At 33.7% G+C, this 22,007-nt stretch overlaps 1 protein-coding gene across 1 annotated transcript in view; it reads right to left on the reverse strand.

Annotated features, from left to right (window-relative positions):
* AP-2alpha (adaptor protein complex 2, subunit alpha) overlaps positions 1-22,007 on the reverse strand; it is a 45,401-nt gene that overhangs the window by 2,589 nt on the left and 20,805 nt on the right. The window contains exons 8-24 of the mRNA XM_089255565.1: positions 21,192-21,300; positions 19,757-19,907; positions 19,158-19,229; positions 18,938-19,034; positions 18,682-18,819; positions 17,124-17,231; positions 15,357-15,431; positions 13,790-13,887; positions 11,691-11,820; positions 10,910-11,011; positions 6,879-7,052; positions 5,213-5,421; positions 4,460-4,632; positions 3,303-3,426; positions 2,180-2,296; positions 2,019-2,088; positions 1,452-1,586 (exon numbers count right to left, since the gene is read on the reverse strand). Coding sequence (XP_089111691.1) covers positions 1,452-1,586; positions 2,019-2,088; positions 2,180-2,296; positions 3,303-3,426; positions 4,460-4,632; positions 5,213-5,421; positions 6,879-7,052; positions 10,910-11,011; positions 11,691-11,820; positions 13,790-13,887; positions 15,357-15,431; positions 17,124-17,231; positions 18,682-18,819; positions 18,938-19,034; positions 19,158-19,229; positions 19,757-19,907; positions 21,192-21,300 — 2,082 coding nt within the window. The remainder of the gene's footprint in view (positions 1-1,451; positions 1,587-2,018; positions 2,089-2,179; positions 2,297-3,302; positions 3,427-4,459; positions 4,633-5,212; positions 5,422-6,878; positions 7,053-10,909; positions 11,012-11,690; positions 11,821-13,789; positions 13,888-15,356; positions 15,432-17,123; positions 17,232-18,681; positions 18,820-18,937; positions 19,035-19,157; positions 19,230-19,756; positions 19,908-21,191; positions 21,301-22,007) is intronic.

Below are 22,007 nucleotides of genomic sequence, written 5' to 3' on the forward strand. Positions count from 1 at the left end.
TTTACTTATTGTATATTAAAGGCTCATGTATTTATGTAAAAGAGCAAGGGGAGCTTCATTTTGAAATTGCTGATTGCATTTACTTATAAAAAGATGAGTCTTTCATGGGTTGGTGCTATGAAGAAGCCCATAAAAGGCTCAAGACCCTGCTGAGATCAAACTAGTGCCTTGGACCTACTGAAGGTTTTCATTAATACACATATGCATTCTTTTATAATATGGTCTTTCATGAATGAAGATATATAAAAAAAAAAAAGCCCAAGTTTCTCATTAAGCTGTGTTTGTTGCAATGAAATAAAGTGACTGTCTGCCTTTCAATTGTGAATATGTGATAGTTGACAGACAATGCCAATATTTAAAGGTTCTTATAGATTAGTTGTCATCAAGGAAGCTTTGATGTAGGCACATATTAATAGCAGGACACAATAGCCCAAGTTAAGATACTTGCCCTACTGTATCAAAGGATGTTCAGAGGTATTTAGTATTTAAGTCTGATACCAGATTTATCCTTGTACTGCTGTTAAGATTCCGACAACAGAAATGAGCGATTGGATTACCAAAGAACGTATTGCTACAGCAAAAATTCCTCAAACAATGGGTAAGTCTACCAATCAAAGTGAGACATGCATGAAAGAAAAAAAGACAAGAAAATTGAACACTGCTGCTGTTCAGAATTGGCAACAAACTGTAGGCCAGTCTAATTGGCCTTTGTGAACAGAAAATGACCATAGAGCAATGGTTCCCAACCTTTTTCAGACCATGCCCTACCAAAGCGCCTCTGAAATCCTGATGTCCCTGTCAGGGTAGTAACTTGCCACGAGGTATAGAACTTTTGTCCCTAGTTCTGTCTTCCCTCATTTCTTTTTATTCAAATAGTCCTATTCGCGTTGAGGCAGCCAAAAAGTTATTTACTTAATTAAAAGCAGAGGTAACTAAACACGGGTCCTTGGAAAAACTTCAGGGGGTCTGTGAGCTTGAATGAGAACAATTAGCTTTTTATATTTTGCTACACACAGAATATTTTTTGTAAAGGGGTCTGCGGCTAACAAATTTCTTTTTTTGACACAAATTGTTTGTGGAACACAAAATGTTAAGCACCCTTGGTTAAAAAATTTCCAAAGAAAAAAAAGATCATTAAAAGTCATCATCAAAAGAAATTGCTTAAAAAGTATAAATTTGAACTGATAAAAATTTAAGGGTTCCGCAAAGTTCCAAGTCTTAACAAAAAAATAATCATTGTCATATTGTCCCCTTGTAGGGCATGGATCCCATGTTAGGAATCACCATCATAGAGCAACAGAAATGATCAAATATTTATAGCTTCAAGTGCTTAGAGTTCGTTTCCCACAATGGAACAAGTGGTATTCTGACACACAGATGCTTAATATGATGCTTGAACTACCAATCACGATTAGAGCAATATTTTGTATAAACATGAATAACATACATACCTGTGCCTGCTTGTTTGGCTCTAAACGCAGGAGAACACCCACCTGGAGTGAGCGTGAGTGAATAATACCAGCACAAACGAAATTCTCTGGATTTGGATCAATGCCTTCCAGTAATTGTATGCCATACCCAATCAGCTAAAATATTTCAAATTGGGTCATTTAAATATCAAATATTTAATGACAGCAGATAGAAAAAAAAATTTAAAAAAACATTGACAACATATCACTTTCTTTGGATTAGAATGTTGGAAAATGCAAAACCTAATCTGAAGTTCTGTGCTCAGACGGCAAAATGTTATGTGTCTCTAAAATTTCATGATGACGAATTTGTAAATAATATTTTGCCAACATGTGATACTGTGGCTTTTTGACTTATTACAATTTGCCTCTGTCGTTTCCTAATAAACTAAAGAAAAAGATAAAATTTTACTACTTTCCAAAATTTTGAAGAACGAGATGCCAGAATGCGAGCAACTCAATTTTTTGGGAAAAGTGGCATAACATTTTGCTATTTGAGCATTGAGTTTTTCAGTTAAATTCAAATGTGACTACATAAAAGCATCTCACCTTTGTCTTGGCTGATTCACATTCAAGTGGATATTTGGCTTTAAATATTTTTTGGGCTTCCTGAGATGGGCTGAAATCATTGAAGAAAAAACCATTAAAAACTTTTCATGTTTCAGCAAAGTTAAAGTAGCTGTATTAAATTTTTTATTTACGCTACTCACTTATTTAAATTCTTCCATCTTGTGAAGAATGATTCAGAATTCATAACAGTTGGCTCAAAAAACTTATTTAGCGTGATAGGGAGCTTCAATGACAATTTTTGCAAAACATTAGAATACCTAGAGTCAGAAAAAAAAAATTAAACTATCAGTCAAGTAGATATTTGACCATCCAATAATCACAATATATGTATCGAAGATGCTCGTGAAAGAACAAGCACTGGTCTATAATTTCAGAGCTTCCAATACTTATACCTAAAGTTACTTATACACTGTGCATGCTATGCACTATATTTTAGTGATTTACTGAGCTCCTGTATAATGCAAAAAGTGACATGATGAATACAATGCTATGATTTGCAAGAGAAAACAAATGACTACTCACAGGATCTGAACGATGCATAGTACATCAAGACTCCGGGTATGCTTTTGGAATTAGTAAGTAATTTGTGCTTGTATTGGGGAGAAAATAAAATAAAAGCAAAAAAACCAGGCATATTTATGATCTCCCTTCTACCACTGCTACAAAGAACCTTTGACGACCAGACACACCCAGCTTCTCATCTCAGAGAGATATTGAAGCGTTCCCGAAGGACGGGTGTATCCCGAAAGTTTTATTATAAACAAAACAATGTCGCCTCGGACAATGGCAACAAAAATAAAATATATATAAAAATGATCGTCCATCTGAGATCATATAACATAATTAAAATCGAAACAACAAACACTGATAGGCAATCAAAATCATAAACAAGATTACACGATGATGGCTTAGTATGACGACATTCTCATAAACAATCTAGTAATCGTCAGTTAATCTACCGATTGTCAGCAATCTAAATTTAATGATTGTTAATAATGAATATAAAATAATTCTAATTTTGCTTTTTTTGTAGGAAATTTAAGATATAATTTTTGAACTCTAGATTATATTAGAAACTACAATGTAACAGTTTACAAAGTGAGCAATATTGCTCCCTTTGGGTGATATAAGCTCTGAGTTTAATATAGAATCCTGTGGGTTGGTTTGGGGGCAATGAGAAGAAAAATTTCATGAAGGGGCGATGGGATGAAAAGTTTGGGAGACTGATGTAAAATATATGTACAGAGTAGGAAATATACATACGTAAATTGCACAGTGAGTAAAGGTCTTTCTTCAAAGTCTTCTACACATTCGATGTTCAATTGTTGTTGAATTTGTGCTCCAGCTTCAATGGTTGGCTCTACGGGCTTGAACTGTATGTTTAACTCTAATCAATGGTCAAGTAAAAATTTCACCGAGTTATTTCCATAAAAACAGCAATAGCTGGTTAACCATACATAGTGTACATACCACTTTATAAAACTAAAATTCCCTAAAAAGAACGAAAATTACAAAAACTAATTACTAAATTTGTCGTTCTTTTGAGAAAATGGCATGGAACAAAACAATACAATTATTTTTGTTACTAGTCTATTATACTCTTATACCTCTTGGTTGCCACACTATGTGCACAGCCTTATAGCAATAATTGGCAACTTTGATTGCTTTACATATTTGGCAACCATTGCTGGTATCCTGTACTTAGAATCCTAATTTCTCATCTTTTCTAAGAAAACATGGTCAGCCTCGGATTGCAAGAACTGAAAGAGTATTTCTTTAGGGATTTTTCAACTAAAAAAACATGCAGCAGCATTTAAAAAAAAATCAAAAAATCATTAATTAAAATTTGGTTTATTTTCCTTTCCTTCTGACAGTTCTTAATACTTTTCAAAGTTAAGCAGGGATTTCACTATAAAGGTTTGATAAAAGATCTTTTACAAAACTTGAAACAACCAATAAGCCTAATGGTAACATTTGCTTGAATTTACAAGCAAATTTATAAGCACTTATTGGTTACATTTTTTCAGTTTTATAAAAGAACTTTTATCAAACTTTTATAGTGTGATCTTGGCCTTATTCAAAAATTATATATTAATAACAAATTTATCTCCAATTAATTAGCTTTCTAAAACATGTTTTGTATCTCTGTACATTAAAACCTCACATAAACATAGTGCTAGCTTTATTTCTTCTGCATTATTTATATTAAGAAATCAACTATCTTTGAAGAATATTTCGTACTAAATATATCTTTACTATATATTTCATACCAGCACCTTAAAAATTGACAATGATTTAGAAATAGTAAGATGCAAATTTATGGTCACACACAAATCAAAAAACAATCTGAACAGATAATCAAGAAAAAAACATTTTGAAAAAATTAAAAGACTACTGCAATTTATTAATCAGAAGGATACTTTTACTTAAGGCATCTGGACAAGAGATGTTTGGAGTAAAATTGCTAAACTGAAATGTGGTTTTGTTTCCATAGAATATACTGATGCGGCCCAAGTTTTGTCTGAATTCACTTTTTATGCCAACTTGTAAAAGATCATTCTCAAATAGTACACCATTATTTTTGCATACCAATCTAGAAAAAAATATATGCATGTAACTAAATGCCTTGACATTTCATATAAATCAAAAATGTTTTACAAATTAGCAAAAAAATACCAAAAGTGATTTTTAGAAAAAAAATTAGAAACTTTACGCAGTCAAGTTTTAAAAAATAGCCAAAACAAGTAAATTAGTAAAAATATGAAATTCTGGTATGTTTTAATGTCATATCTTTCCCCCTCCCATGAATGTGCAAATTTCCAAAACGAGGGAAATGACATTTGAATGTTTACTCTACCCACAATGACACTCAATGTCATTTCCCTAAAATACTTTAACTCCTGTTGAAACACATGTTACAAAGATTCACGTTTTTGATAAAACTTTGATAGCAAAATAAGGAATCCAACCACAGATTATGAACACAAAAAGTGATCATTTCTACATTTCTACTTTTGGCATGAAAGGGACAATATTATGAAAACACATTTGTTTTCCTTTTTTTAGATATTATAAATGGTCAATCCCGAGACACTATTATATAAAAATAATGAATATGAAATAAATGGCTTAGTTTATATATATATTATATAAAGGATTTTTTCACGTCTTACTTGTAAAGTCCTTCCTCATTGCTCACAACTACAGCTCCAGGAGCAAGTGGTGGCGGTGAAGCAGCATTATTGGTTGTGGGAGGGGGAGCTATACCTCCAAACACATCAACAAGCAAATCACTATTAGACGTAGCCTGCATGGGTTTAGATGGAGCAGTAGAAGTTGGAGAGCCAGCAATACCCAAGAGGTCAATGGTTGCTGAAGATGGCTGTTAAAAAAATTCAATACATAATTATATATATTACGTATTTCTTAGAATTTTTCATTACATGTTCTTTGAAAACGAAAACTTTGGAGCTATGGTAATTAGAAATTTTACATCTAAATATCAATATAAAAGAATTGAATATTAGGATTATATGAGCACTATTCTTGAAAAAAAATTTGAGTGCCACTAGAAGAAACAGAAAAGAAAATTTTATGAACTGAAATTCAAGTTGTTTCAACAAATGAAAATATTAAAAAAGTACAATGAAATTAATTTTTTTAAATGTAGATGCACAATGATGAAAAAATTACATCTGTGCAGAAGAGGAATAGAATTTTTTTTTAGGAATTTATGGGTGTAATCTAAATACCAAAAAAAAAAAAAAATTAGTGAACTCTTCTGGTTATATTTTTCAAAATTGCCAGAAGATTTTCAATTCAGAAATTTCAGTAAACATCAAACGATATTTTCCTTTCTTATCATACAATTTAAAAAAAAAATGGCTGCATGATATTCAGACCAGTCAGATCTTAATTTTTTCAAGAGCAGTACAATAGAAATCATTATACTCAAGTCACAGAAGTGAAAGACATCGCCACCGTTGAAATTAGAGCGGACGGAATGGTCAACACTGACAAGAAGGAACTTTTCCAAAAGATGAACCCAGTTGACGAGCAGCTCTCAAAGAGGACATTGGAGCTAGTAAAGAGAATTCAAGAGCCTACGTTTTCTGCGGATGCTCATCAGGTCCTACCAGTCATAGCTGATGTCACCTGGCAGAATATCAAGTTCTTGACTTACGACGGAAAGATGTCGTGGTCAATCTTCAGGACACAGTTCGAGATGATTGCCTCCATGAATGGATGGAACTGGGAATCAAACCCACATCTCAAAGTGAAAGGATGTGGATTCAATTCCCCAAAGCCTGGTAAAACCTAGGCTTTATCAAAGTGTGTTGGCAAAAGCTCAAAATATGCTCACAGAAGTTTCATTTCAGACATTTATAAAGTCAAAGACTGTTTTCAATTAAAAAAAAAAGCAGTTAACCATTATTAACTTATTAAAAACGTTTTGTTCCTGCCACCAAAAGTTAATTATTTAATTAATCAATCGCCTAGGACTTATTAGTTCTCAATGCCAAGCAATTATACTTAATAAGCAGCAAAAAGTTCATAATGGCTAATTTATTCATTAAAAATAGGTTTTGACTTGCGAAAAGCCTGAAATGAAAATATATTTCAGGCTTTTACTAATGCTTTTATTTGCTTTGGTAAAAGCATTTACCAATGTTTAAGGTTTTTACGGTAACGCACATATACATATAATAAATATTTCTCTTTATGCCATGTACTGTAACAAAAAATTACATGCTTGAAGTCTAGCTTTACCAATAAAATATGAATCCAAAGATGCAATAATTTTGACTTTGAATATGACTAATGTTTAAGTTTACTCACAGCATTATTTGTGTCTACATTGTTAGTAACTGCATGATTAAAAAGAACAGGCATGTCTTTAGTCACAGCATTTGGTGGTAAGCCTTCTGTGACACCAGGCTTCTTTTTCTTCAATATGGCTAATATGGACGATTCTCTTTCAGGGAAAGGAGGCATTTCTTCTAATACTGTGGCCTTTGAAATAAAATTGTGATTAGATAAATTAAAAAGTCAACATGAAAATTTCTATAAAACACTTGGCATAATATATCAATGGACCATGCAAGGAAATTTAAGAGGCCATTCAATACTACAAGTAGAAAAATGATACACATATCATAGCTACCAATTATTCCAGATTTTTCGGGAGGCTCCCGAATTTCTACTCCATCTCTTGGACTCGCAAAAAATTCTTTACATCGCCCGAATTTTGCCCGGATTGTAAAAATACCTACTTTTGGGACAAAAAGTTATTCCCAAAGAATTTACTTGGAGGAAAAAAAAACCGTTAGTTTTATTTTTAATCCCCAAATGACGTCACAAACGGAATATAAATTGTTGCTATTATGCCAAATCACAATTTTTTATGATTTGTGGGGGGCGGTGGGTGCTAAATAAAAAGAATTCAAACCACCAGCATTAACTAGACCTTTTGACAGCCAAAATTGAAATTTATCTGCTTTGACCAAGTGCAGGGCCGCAACTATATACTTTGTCATCCGGGACAAGCACATATTTTGATGCATTTCAGTATAATGTTAAAGAGCAGTTAAAGGGTGAATTCAATGCCCATTCTGGCACTCTGGACCAGAACCACCTGCCACTCCCTCGTTGCGGTCCTGACCCATGTTTCCATTGAGGTTGTATGTCTAGTTTTTTGGGCCTAATAGCGATTTCTTTGTTTGCGAGATTTGATTTGAGAGTAGTAATGACAGGTAATTTTAACCTACTGCTTGGCAATAATTGACGACTTGGTGCTAATCGCTGATGGGTTGCACGATGTCATGTTCTTGCAAAGGAGGCTAAATTCCTACAATTTTACTAGTGAAAAATCCCTACAATATTTTCAAAAGTCCATTTTATATTGATTTTTTGTACTGAATTTGGATAAGTGTGAAAACCTCCCTAGCATGCGTGCACACACATATATCAGGCTATAATAAAATTCACTTTTAAATTTATCCACTTAATGATGTTTTTACTGGAACACTAATTTTAAATTTCTTCTACATAAAGAATTATTTCTCTTTAAATGAATTTTCAATGGAATAATTGATTGCACTATATAGAGACTCGACTGAATATGAAAACTTAGTCAAAGATTGGTCAGTACTTACACATTATCAGAAACCTGAGCCAAACCACGCGATTTTTCACAGAAAAAGACATTCCATTAACCTTGTGATCGCCATGTTGACGATATGCCAATAACCTGACAGGATCACATGATACATAGAACAGTAATACTTGTGGCAACCCTAATGACAACCAGAATCATGGCGTTGATCACAAATAGTCTATATAATAATCAAGGATTTTCATCTCTTTATTCTCAAAATTTATTATTATAATTGACGATTAGGAAACGCGGTCATATTTGCCAATAACCTATGTCAAAAGACAGCTTTGACTTCCAAAGCATTGATAAAATATTTCTCAACTGTCTGCCCACATTTATCATGTTTGAGAAATCCCCTCTATTTTTGGGATCTAAGTAATTTCATAGATTAGCCATCTGCACCTTAGTATAAAGAGAAACATTTACCTTCCACAACACAAATTTGTTATCTCACTATTGTGACAGTAGTCGTCACTTCTTACAGTTGTGGCCCTACGGGACCACACTTGTATCGTCATGTTTGGTGGACAGTCCCCCGAAGGTTATAATTTCATAGAGTCAACCTCAAACATTGAACGTGGCGAGACAGGAACAGCCACGGCTATCACTAGTGATTATCTTTATATCGATTCACACAAGAAACAAATGTCACAATCCTATGGGAGCGTCACCCCGTACTGCCACGCTCATAATATACAATTTATTATACATATAAGTATGTATATAAATGTAATATATGAAATTAAATACATTAAAAATGAATTGTAACTATTGAGTGACATCACAGTCAGATCAATCATTTCACTTTTGTGACAAGTCCATTTTTGAGTTGATGACGTCACATGAAGCTAACCAAATACAACTACAGTGAAACCTGTACGAGACGGAATGTCAAGGGACTGAAATAATATTCCGTTTTATAAAGGTGCAAATCAAAGCACTAATCACTGAACGAACCATATTTTGATTCCGTTTAAGACAGGTTTCCGTCTCATACAGTGTCTTAGACGGGGCCTACCATCCCCCCCCCCCTGCTTATAAAGAATAATCTGTGTGACAACTACCGGTTCTCTCGGATCGTTTCACGGATACTGGAAAAAAAGAATCGTGCCTCAATCTGTGAGAAGTATGCTTGAGACCACATGACAAAAGAGGAAAATGTAGGGAATTTTTTCCCTTTCATATAGCCAATCACAGGCATGCATTCAAGATTTTTTATTTTTAGTGGCCTGTGATGGTGTTACTGGTGTTTATTATTGTTATTTGAGTGGGATAGAGGTTTGCGCACGTAATGAGTGTTTACTTTAAGTGAATTTCATTGTTCAATTCACATATTTCAGCATAAATTTCATCACAAGTGATGTTTCCTGCATGATAGTTCAGCGAAATGACAATTTGTGCCTTGATTCCTAAGAACCAAGGAATAATTTAAATTATGTTTGCCTTCCCCTGCCTTTGATTATTACAATGTATAAATAATTTTGGCAGTGGTCTGTTAAAATTATTCGGCTTTCTGGAATGTGATATTACTAAATCAATTATGATTGATCGAGGTCAGCATGTTTGACAATTTAACAAACCACAGCTCACTGGTTGATATTTTTCTTCCAACGTAATATATCTATACTCTGTATGACCATCTGCAGCAGATTTACAGCTTTCTTCATGCGAGTAAATTAAAATATGTCAATTTAAAATTGAGTTTGATCAATCGTGAAATGCTTAGCGAGTTCCTTATTTGCAGAGCAAAAATGGCATTCAGCCGTTTATAATAAAATTTGAAAGTATTTCATGTTTTTGTGATAGTATTGTGATTGTTTCTCACAAAATACAAAAAAAAATCTATTTTTCACAAGTGCAAAACCATCGTGATGGTAAAATACCACAATCCAAATCCTTAAATAGTTCTCCCCACATTTTATCATACGGAGCAAAAACGATGCTTGTTTAAGCATTAAGCTTAAGGCTGATATGAAAATTTCCCTTTTTTCCTTGAACAGCATGGATTATCTGTATCTCTCGGATTATTCTTTACGAGCAGGGGGGGGGGGGAGGAGATGGCAAAACCCTCAGGTTTCACTGTACTAGGTATAGCCATATATCCCACGTTGGCAATGAAAAAATTAAAAACCCTTTTTTGTGTTGGTCAAGGTCGTGCATATATTCATATGTCGACAAAGATTGTAACCCATTCACAGCTAAGCCTAATCGAAGATTCAGCTTTTTTAAGAAAGAGTGGCCGATTGCTTCATCATTTGTCTCAATTTTATCACTGTGTTAAACCTATTTAAAAAATATCAAAATAACAAATGAAAGTTAAAACAACAAATTTTAAACTGAAAAAAGAAACTTTAGTAAACGAGACAAAGACTCCATATTTGGCAATTATATGCTAAGATTATCGCCATGGCGACCAAACATTACTTTCTCACCAAGCAGGTTTCCAATAATACATAAGTACAGATTGGTCAAATATCTCAGTTGCGAAAATCACCAAAAATATACAATAAAATTTTGCACTAACATATTTAAAAAGAGTCAGCGGCTTCCATTTTTTTTTATAAATATATTTTACTGAGCGTTTTTCAAAAAGGTATATTACAGGAATACATTAGTACTTCAAAAAGTAAAAAAAAAAGTTTTAAAGGTTGCAATTACTTTTTGCTATAGAGCTCATAATTTGTGAACATAAGAGGAAACAAGTCATACTTACTAAAACATCAGTAGTTGCAATATTGCTTAATTGTAAGTATTCCACAGTTCTCTGCTGTAATTCTGCATCAGCACTTCTGATATTATTGTCACTCTTCAGAATCTGTAATGAATACATTGACTCTTAGTTAACCCTACAATGCACGATTTTTTATTTTGAGCTGATATTTTTTTCCATAATTAAGCATATAGAAAGCCAGGAAAAATATTTAAAAAAATCTATTCCGAATTGTACTCCTTATATAGGGTCTTAAAGAGGACGCAAAATCACATATAAAATAAATGTATTGAAGTATATAAATATTATTACTTCCCAAATACATAACTACCTTCTTTGTGATTCCAACTATAGAATGAAAAAAAATTGGGTTGCAAACTTGAACGTAAAAAAAAAATTGCAAATAAATCTTTTCGACCCTATAGTGCATGATTTACTTTTTTGACAGGTTACAGAAGATTTACATTTCTTTTAATGGAGGAGTTTTACTGCCATCAATGGCTTTTGAATAAAACAAAATGGGAATAATGAAAGTCTCAAACATGAAGTTGCCAATTGGCAATGGGAAAAGAAACATTTAAAGTAGATGTTGCCAATCAGCAACAGTATGCACTATAGGGTTAAATATTGATGCAAAAAATTTCACATATAAAGCTAGCTAATTTCTTTGATTTCTCCAATGCTTCAAGTACGATAATAAATCAAAATTTTGTTGTTAACTGAGTTACATCATTGAAATATTATAGATCTAGCTAAAAAATGCGGAGGAAAGAAAAAAACTTACCCCTTGTATTTCATTCTTTATTTCAGGAAAGAGATTGATGAACTTTATGTATGTGGTGAGCAACAAAGCTCTTGTTGGTGCAGGACACAGATGGTATTTAGAATGTAGCAGTTGGAATTGAATTAGAGGGCTGTGAAAAGTAAATAAAACAGTTTTTAATCATAGGGTAAAATAAAATAAAGATGGAAAGTTTCAGATTGAGAATTATAATAATATATGATCTTGAGCAGAATTGCTACAGCTAAACATTAAGATATTTAGCCTATGTTTTTGATCATAGTCAAAAGTTTATACTCTCAAAGTCATAAGCGTCAACTCTGTACAAGTTTACAATGATTTAATTTACAGAACATGTGGCAACACCTATATTTTTTAAAGCATAAAGTGGAAGTGTGTATTATAAATATTACAATATGCTTGGTTGTGCCCTTCAGTTGGCAGCTATACACAAGGACATGTCCCTGGATCCCTTGGGTCAATCAAAAACCCATAATAAAATTTAATTTCAATTAACATTAATTCAAGCAAGCTTTTACTGCCTATAATGGCCTTATGTATGTGTGAAAAATCAGTTTTCCCCCTCTTCTACACACCTTTCACACACACAAGATGTTCTAATTAACAGGATTCTAGTCTATATTCGTTCACCAACTTAAATTAGAGAAAGGGAAGTGAATAATTTAAATATTTTTAGACATACCAACATTCTTGTGAAGCTTGTCAATAATGATGAATGTTGTCTTGCCTTGGGGGGGGGGGGTGTTACCCCCCTAGGAAAACTATCATAGTACAATAAAAAGTCTCAGAAATTTAAATTTTCTTAAACATTTTTAATTGAACATACATTAAATACAGGACCTCGTTGGCACTGGAACCTAGAAGGCTCAGGCCAGATGACCCCCCCCCCCCAAAAGCAACTTTGAGGTCACAGAGTCCCTAATAATTCATGAATATTCAATGCAATCCCAACCTGTGTACACCCTTGTGGACCGTATATACGGACGGATATATATATATATATATATATATATATATATATATATATCAACCCTATACCCCCACCCCTTAATAGCCGTTTTCTTCATATCAGAGCAGCTCCTACAGCACCTATGACGAAATACTCTTTCTGACATAAGGTCCATAAGCTCGAACATGCACTACGCATCAGGGTTTAAGATCGATAAAAAATTCCTTTCGCAAAAAAGCGAAAATGGGGGGGGGGGGAAAGCTTTAGCAAAATGCTACGATGCTAAGGGGCCATTCAAGTATTATGTCAGCAGATTTTTAGCCATTTTTTACCCCTCCCCCCTTGTCAGCAAAATTAAGTCAGCAGCTTAGAATATTTCATATCTTCAAAAAGGGTGGTTGATGATGCAAGCAACCTTCAACCCCCCCCCCCCCCATCAGAATTCAGCAAATCCGAAACTCCCCCCCCCCCGATGCTGACGTAATACTTGAATGACCCCTAATGTAATAATTGATGGTTGGATGTCTACTCGTTGCGTACCACCTGTACGCATTTTTGCAAAAGTGACTACTACTTTTTTCGCATTTTGCAAAAAATGCGACCGTAGCTTAAACCCTGCTACGCATATGAAGCTGGGTCCAGACCCGCCATGCTGAGTCACTCAAAAACCTGTTTTTTGTCTCACAGCATGGGCCAGTTTTTGAGCATTTGGGCATAGTGGCGAGTTTAGACCCAGCTTTACAGATTGCCTTCCTCACATAGACAAAACAAATTGGCTCTACGAGACTCTTTTTTCGTCTTCTCTCAAACTCTCACACGCATATACGAATTTATTGTTATGGTAAAGATTGATGCAATTAAAAAAAAAAAAAATTAGTAACTGCACGAAATTCAAAGACCCAATTTTTTTTACAGATTTCCGTAGTATTGAGAGTATCTCCTGTAGCTCCGTAGTTTATTGTGGCTGTCCGTAGTTTCTACGTACCAGTAACTGTTTTGTAATTCAAGGTTATGTATATTTACATGTCTATATATTTTTTACTCAAATAATACATCTGAAAGATAAAACAGGCATCAAGAATCTCATTTCAAAACAATCAGTAGAGCCTTATTATGTTGAAGATATGGTTACCTTGACCTTTGATCTCCAGCAATCAGGTTGCCAAATTCTCCTAAAATGTACCCTGCTACCTTGACCATATTCTCATGACATGCAGGGGCTTGCAGGGCCTAAATCATAGTTGAATGAAACAGTGATGTTAGTGTAAAAACGATAAATTAATTTCATTATCAAAAAGTTAAAATATTACAATTTAGAAGCAAATTAATCAGGACAGGGTTATGCAATACAATAAATAAATTTTCCATAAAATTATTTTCAGGAGCCTATATTAATGCCCGAGTAAGATAATCATTTTACGATCAAGGATAAAATATTGCATCCAAAACACCTGTGAAATAAATACAAAAACAAGCTGATTTCTTTCCTCTCTATCATCCAGAGGCTTTGTCGAAACCTACGAAGTTGCTTTTATTTCTATAAAATTACTAATGACCTTTTTCCCCACATATGATGTACCCTTCTACTATATACTTATAAGAGCAAAAGAGAACAGGTTGGGTGAGGGTGAAAAGAGAAATCCACTTCGTATCCCTACTTTATTACCTATATCCCCTCTTATCTGTACTTATCTATTACTGTTTTCCTTCCATTGTTTTTTCCCCCTCAACTTTTCTCAAATATGTGGTTAGGTTAAGACAAGGTTACCATATTTATCGCCCATTCATCAAAGAGATCTTACAAATTTCTAGCAAATATTTTGTAAGTGAAGGGGTTAAAATCTGAATTTAATCAATATTTTAATTGATCTGAATATACAGTGGAACATATAGTTCATTGTAGAATACTGTTCGCAAATTTATAAGTACATGAACACAACTCATTACATATTAAGTTGGACTGTAATTAATGATGTAAAGTTTTCTAAGCAAACTATGGAGGCTTATAATTAATGGAATAATCATTTATCATTAAAAAGCTAATCTACAATTTCGAATATTCAAATTGGATGCATTGAATAATGCTTTCAAAAGTAAAAATTTTAAAAATTTAACATTCAAGAATAACATTCAATTCACTACTGAAATATCAACATTAGAAAAATCCTTTTTTGAAATCCTGATGTTAAAATAGGAAAGATCTAGGTCTATTAGTAAAATTGTGTTTCAGTCCACGTGAGAGTATAGTGAAAAAGAATTTTGTCCTATACATCTCATTTTTTTACAGCTCTGCAATCATGTGTCGTCCCAAGAACTCAGATTCGATTCTTTAAATAGCACAGTGATGGTTGTTTGAAGTTGGTTTTTCAAATTTAAGGAGCAAACATAAGCAGGTCTCCCTTCAAAAAAAGACAGCCTCTTTGCAAAAAGGCAGATCATCCACTTACAAAACAAAATACAGTCACCTACTATTTCTAATGTGGAAGATAGGAGCACATCAAAAATACATCACATACACACATAATTTTCTCTGGCATGCAGTGAATTGTTATAAAATCCTCACTGGAATATATACAACTACTGTGGTTTAGTAATAATAATAGCTCCACAAAAGCATTTACTATAAAAAAAAGACTCGTCCCCCTTCTCTATTTTGGATAAAGAAATTCCTCTTGTGTATCTTTTATCAAAACACTCACTTCAAAAACAGTCTTTGCAGCATATCCTTGCACATCTTCTCTATTAATAACAATTTGAATTACTCTATACCAAACCTGCAACAAAATTAAAGAAAAGATATGAAAAACGATAAATCTACGAGTTGAATATATGTACAGACGTGCCAACTCTTGAAATCCGAAGATTCTCCCGAGGGATTCGAGATATACAGACATCTTTCGCTCTTTTCACGATTGTGATACAGCAAAAATACAACATTTATTTTAACGATCACTGAAACCTGTGAAACAAGTTTGAAAATCAGCATGAAGTTTGATTCTTACGTTTTTAATGCTGAAAGTGAGCTTACATATTAAATAGGGGTCATTCAAGTATTACGTCAGCATCGAGAAGGGAGGGGTTTCGGATTTGCTGACTTTTGATGACGGGGGGGGGGGGGGGGTTTGAAGGTTGCTTACGTCATCAACCACCCTTTTTTGAAGATATGAAATATTCTAAGCTGCTGACGAAATTTTGCTGACGGGGGAGAGGGAGGGTTAAAAATGGCTGAAAATCTGCTTACGTAATACTTGAATGGCCCCATACATGATATATTTTAAAATATATCTTGAACATAGAGATAGAGGTTCAAAGAAATATGTATGAAACACTCAAACCCCACTCACAAGAGCTAAAAAAAACTTTGTACGTGAAAAATGACATGATTTAAGCTAGGGGTCTTCAACCACGCAATATCATTCAAAAATAGGGTAAAACAAAGATTGACAAAAAAAAAAAAGTCACCCACAGCTTCATTTATACTTATAATAAGGACAGGCTGATCAGTGTATAGCATTTAATTTCTTAATAAGGCCTTTAACACAAAGGAAATCACACCATACACTTCAACATAATTTGTCCCATCTGAGCGTACGTAGGATCAACCTTTGGCGGGGGTGGGATACACCGAGATTGATTGGAGGCACAAAAAAATCTGAGAAAAATTTAGATTCACCAACTTTCAAAAGCATTTTCAAGTAATAAATGTATATAGCAAAAAAGGTATTTTTCGACACTATAATTTGAATTTTTTTTTAAATTATTCAAAATTAATATTTGTTAAAATTAATTGAAATGTTAATTAATTGTGTTCAAATTTTGAAAAATATTACGAAATATATTTAGTTTGTGATTGTCTTTGGGAGGCACTCCCCCATGCCGCTAATGAGTGGCCCGCGGAATGCGACAAATTTTTTTCTGTGGCCCTCGAGCATAAAACGTTGAAGACCCCCTAATTTAAGTTCTTTGTTAGAGCCCATCAATCTTTCAAAAAACAAATGGGTAAAAATGTTGACACAAATTGTAATAAAAAGAAATATTTTTAATGTATAATCCACACATTATACAGGAAATTATGGTACACGGGAACCTGTATGTAACAAAAGATCGAAAGACAGTAATCATTTCCCATTTTATAAAAGTGCAAATCAACGCACAATAGACCAGACCATTTAATTCTCTTCATATCTCACACAGTGTACATCCATTATACATTTAATATAAATTTGTGAGATTTGTTTAATAATTTTTTTTCAAAACAATTCAGGAAAAAATTCCAACCCTAATTCCAATTTCACTCGTGCAGAATTCATCTCACTTTTCATATTTCCATTTTTTAAAATAATTGTTTAAAGTCGACTAATCATATAAAAAGAGGTACAACTGTACTATTAAAAAAAGGGGGGGGGGGAATTTCCAGTTTTAGAAAAGACTTCCTATAAATTGATTCCTATTAATTGAATTCTTACCTCCTCACTGACGTAGTCACCAGCTATTCGTATCAGATTCAGTATCACATCTACGTACCATGTATAATCAGAAGCATATTTTTCAGCCAGAATGGCAACTTTCAATACCTAAGAATTAATTTGAATTAGTGAAATTGAACTACAGTACAAACTATTTAAAAAAGAGTAATATTTTTATCAATAATACAAATACACTGCATAGTTGCAAGACATGCCAACATTGGCTTGAAGCTTGTCAGCAGTGATGAATGTACAGCTTTGCCATGAGGGGGGGGGGGGGTTATCCCCAGGACAACCATAATAATAGTACAATAAAAAAAATACTTAAATTTTTTTTTAAATTTTAATTTAAAGTTTATTAAATACAACACCTCACTGGCACTGGAACCTAGAAGGCTAAGGCCACATGACCCCCCCGAAGCCACATTCCGAGGTCACAGCGTCCCTTAATAACTCATGAACATTTAATGCAATCCCAACCTACCTACACCCTTGTGGGCCGTATATACAGACGTCTAGCACGCTTAGACCCCCCCCCCTCTTTATACCAGCACCTACAACGAAACATTTCCGACACAAGTTTCACAAGCTCGACCATGTACTATGCAAATAGAGCTGGGTTTGGACATGGCGATCTGAACCACTACTAAACCACATGTACCTCGTCCATATTCCTCTGTGGAACCTCTAACGAATTGGTACATGCGGGAATGTGCGTGTACGTGTAGTGAAACCTGACATGAAATTTGTTTCTGTGTAATGCTGTTATGTGTAGTGCTGCCATCTGCCACCAGCTTTTCTAGCTATGAGTGAAGTGTAATGATTGAATAATTAATCGTTGCAGGCCTGTTGCTCTCTCTGGCAAGACTTTTTAATGTGGAGATAGGCTTGCATTTGCGCCTTGAAGTTGGCGATTTGAACCACTGAAAAACATGTTTTTAGCCCCCCCCCCCAGGGTGGGGTGGTTTTGACAAAAAAAAACAACCAAGTTTTTGCACATTTGGGCATGAAGTGGAGCGGCGGGTTTAGACACAGCTTTACAGATTACCTTCCACGCACAGACAAAATAGATCGCTCCGAGTTTGTCTTCTCTCAATTTCTCTCACGTGTATACGATTTCAGCGTTATAGTAAAGATTGATGTAATTTAAAAAAAAAATACGGCAAGAAACTCAAGGACCCGATTTTTTTTAAACCAATTAACGTAGTATTGAGAGTGTCTCCGGTAGCTCCGTAGTGTATTGTGGCCGTCCGTAGAAACTACAGACAATCCATAGCGGTTGGCAACTCTGTACATATAAATTTTGCCAGCATCAGCATTTACTTAATTTTATTGCTTAGTGTGAAAGCAATTTTTTTTACACTAAACCAGACCAATTAGAAAAAATAAAGCCAGTCTATAATTAAAAATCCCTGTCTTGGCTGCAGACTTAATGTCACAACCAATCTCACAAATACAAAGAATTTAACAAAAAGGCTGATATTGCAAAGCTGCTGAGTAATCTGAAGATAATTAGGAAACAAATCTCTTCCTCTCGCATGCACAAATGCTCGCTTACCATTTCTTCTCTGATAGAATAATCAGCAGTTTCAAGGTATGACAGCATCTCTCCAACAATTTCTTCCGCATTGCTTTTGTCACACATTGCATACAATAAATCAACTGCTCTTTGCCTAACGCTCACATCTCTTTCTGTCTGAAATATTTTAACGTTCAAACATTAAAAATGAACCAAAAAGAATTTTAGAATCACATGCATAAGCAGTAATGCATTATATTCATATGCAGTTGTATTTTAATTAAAAATTACCAACCTTTAAAGCATTTATTATAGTCTCTTGATGTTTTTTGACTGCCTCATGAGAAAATTCTGATGTTGCCAATAGACACATGCTTTCCAGTGCAAGATACCTATTTCAGAAATTCACAATAGCTTAGTAATTTTTGAAAATTGAATTTCTATTCAAAATACTGTAATATTAAAAAAAACTTTCAAATTTAATAGCTTAAAATGAAATTCTTCATTAAAAATACCTCAAGTTCGTTTCTCTGTGCTGAAGGAACTGACCAAGCTGGTTACATGCTCTGACTAAAAGATTAGGCTCGCTAAAGAAAACAAGAAATACTTTATTATGGAAAATCAACTGCACATGGTTTAGTATTAAAAGTTTACATAATTTATAATTATTTAAAGACTGATGCTAAAATAACATTTTGTAACTTATCCGAAAATTAATGAACATAAATAATAAACAGTAACATATGTTGAAAACTTCAAATGCATGATACAAAAATGCAAAATTTCTATATTCATCACTAATTTAGAAAATAGATGGCAAAAACATTCCAAATGCACCATAAGAATCCATGTAGGTATCTATTTAGGCTTTAGAGGCAAAAAAAACAGAAAAAAAAACAAAGTTGGATAAATATTTAACCACCTCTTGCTTTTACATAAGTGAAAGGGAACAAGAACAAATGTAGAGAAATAAAACTCGAATAATTGAAAATGAAAAAAATACACTAGAAGAAAATGTATAGAGAATAACACTGGAAATTGACCAATACAATTATGTGTAAGCAATTTTTTTTCCCAACATCAGAACATTTTACACTAAGAGAATGTGACAAACCTGTCCATGTGAATTATTAGACTGATGGCTTCAAAAAGAACAGCATTTTTGGCATTTGAATGTTGAACTTTCTTTGATTTAGGTGGTTCTTGGGCCTTATTCAAAATAGTCTCAAGGCACTCAGTCAAACGACCTCTTACTCCAGGATCCTCTGTTGAAATTCAGTAAGAACATTTTATTACTGGTTGAAACTTTATGTAACAAATTTCAAGGCGAAATGAAGTTTTTCTACACAGCACTAAGCAAATGAAAGTGTGCAAATGCAAGCTAAGTAAAATAATGTCTCAGAGATTATATGTCTCGCAGGCTATTATATTTTACAAGAATTATTTTTCTGTTATAAAAACAAATATTCTAATTTTTGTGACACTATTTATATACATATTAATATTTAAATTCATAGATTATATTTGGAAGTTTAATATTACAACCTTACACATTCCAGAATTGAAGCCAGATAACAAACAACTTGAAGTCAGTTTTACACAAATACCTGCATGTCACCCAGAACTCCAGCAATGGAATGATATGGTTTACATTTTCTCAAGGCAATAAAGACTATTCAAAGAGTTTGTCAAGTGTTTGATAAATCCTACTTAACCACACATGCACCTCGTCCACATTCCTCTGCGGAATTTCTAACAAATTAGTGAATGTTCGAATGTATGTGTATACATTGTGAACCTAACGTAAAGTTTGTTACAGTGTAATGCTAGTTATAGGTAGTGCTGCCATCTACCATCAATTTTTCTTACTATGAGTGAAATGCAATCATTGAGTAATTGTATCATTGTAGGCCTGTTGCTCTGTGGCAAGACTTTAAAGGGGAGATCAGATTCGCTCCTGAAAGTTGGGAACCACAGAAGACCAACTTCAGCCAACCACCACTGAGGCGACGATGGGATTTGAACTCATGTCCTTTGTGATGAGAGTTCATCGTCACCATGATCACTAGACAACCACAGCGCCATTTGATAAATCCTGGGTGATGAGAAAACATTGGCACCCAAGAATTTTTTTAATTTAATTGGTAAGCGAGTTTAAAAATGACATAAAACTCTGAATTCATGGTAGTGCTTTTTTCTGCATTGAAAAGTCAGTGCAAGAAAAGTCTGAAAGTCATGGTTCGGGACCACTCTTCTTGAGAAATAATTTTTCTTCAATTTCTCAGGCCCAGCAGGTTTTGTCTATACTTGCTATTCAATATAGTTAAAATTTTTGTTTATAAATTTTTCAAATCAATAACAAGTTTTTTTTAATATGGGCAAGAAAAATATTTACCATAATAGGAAACTTTTTTCCTTAAATTTAATTTGGAATTGCATGCTTTCAGAAGGTGAAGAGAATCTTCTTAAAAGAAAAAATTATAAAATATGTGTTCCTTATGGGAAACAGACTATTTAACAGTTAAAAATTAAAATTTTCAAATTAGAACCTGGTGGAGGATAATTCTGAAGTAATCGCAACAATTTCACAGATAGCCATGGCGCTGGCACAAAATAATATGTGTAATCTTGAAGATCTGTGTAAGATGCAGTGACAATCTGTAAATTGAAAAAAAAATTTTTTTTAATGCATGAAAATAACCAAGATTTCAATCATGCATGATTTCAATTTAGAATCTAAATAAAACAAAAAATTTCAAAACTAATATTTTTTTGTCTAAGGCCCCCTTCAGTAAATCAGAATAGTGAAGGTTTTGAAATATAGTTATCTGAACGAACCCCCCCCCCCCCTTTTGTTTTGTCGAAAATGGACATTATAGTTGGGAGGGTATAAGTTATATCAAATGTAAAACATACGACAATTGTTCTATGAAAACATTTTGGACTTAACCTGCCGGTTTTTGTAATAGAATGGTAGAATGGTTGCTACGGCGTGGGCTCATAACAAATGTTGTCTATCATTAAAGATATTCCCAATGACACCACCACCTTTCTATGATTTCAAGATGGTTTCCCACATAAGAGCAAGGGTGGGAAGTGACAAAGTCCATTTCGGAGCAGCGAAATTAACTTACAAGAATAATTTTGTTACCCCCCTCCCCCCCCCACTCCTTTTTTTAAAAAAAACTGCACTATATTTTACTATCCACATCAGCTTTTGTTTTTTTTTTTGGTGTATCAGGCTTTTGATACCTTGTTTGAAAGAGCGGCTGTCAACATTTTTCACACCAGTCTATTTAAGATAAGTTTTTCTTCTTACTATTTGCTGTTTGGAACAGCAGCAGTTTGAATAGGCTAAAAACTTT

Source organism: Pholcus phalangioides, unplaced genomic scaffold (genome assembly GCF_987345545.1).
Source record: "Pholcus phalangioides strain wild (caught in Gottingen) unplaced genomic scaffold, Ppha-v1.0 ptg000004l_1, whole genome shotgun sequence".
NCBI classification, from domain to species: domain Eukaryota; kingdom Metazoa; phylum Arthropoda; class Arachnida; order Araneae; family Pholcidae; genus Pholcus; species Pholcus phalangioides.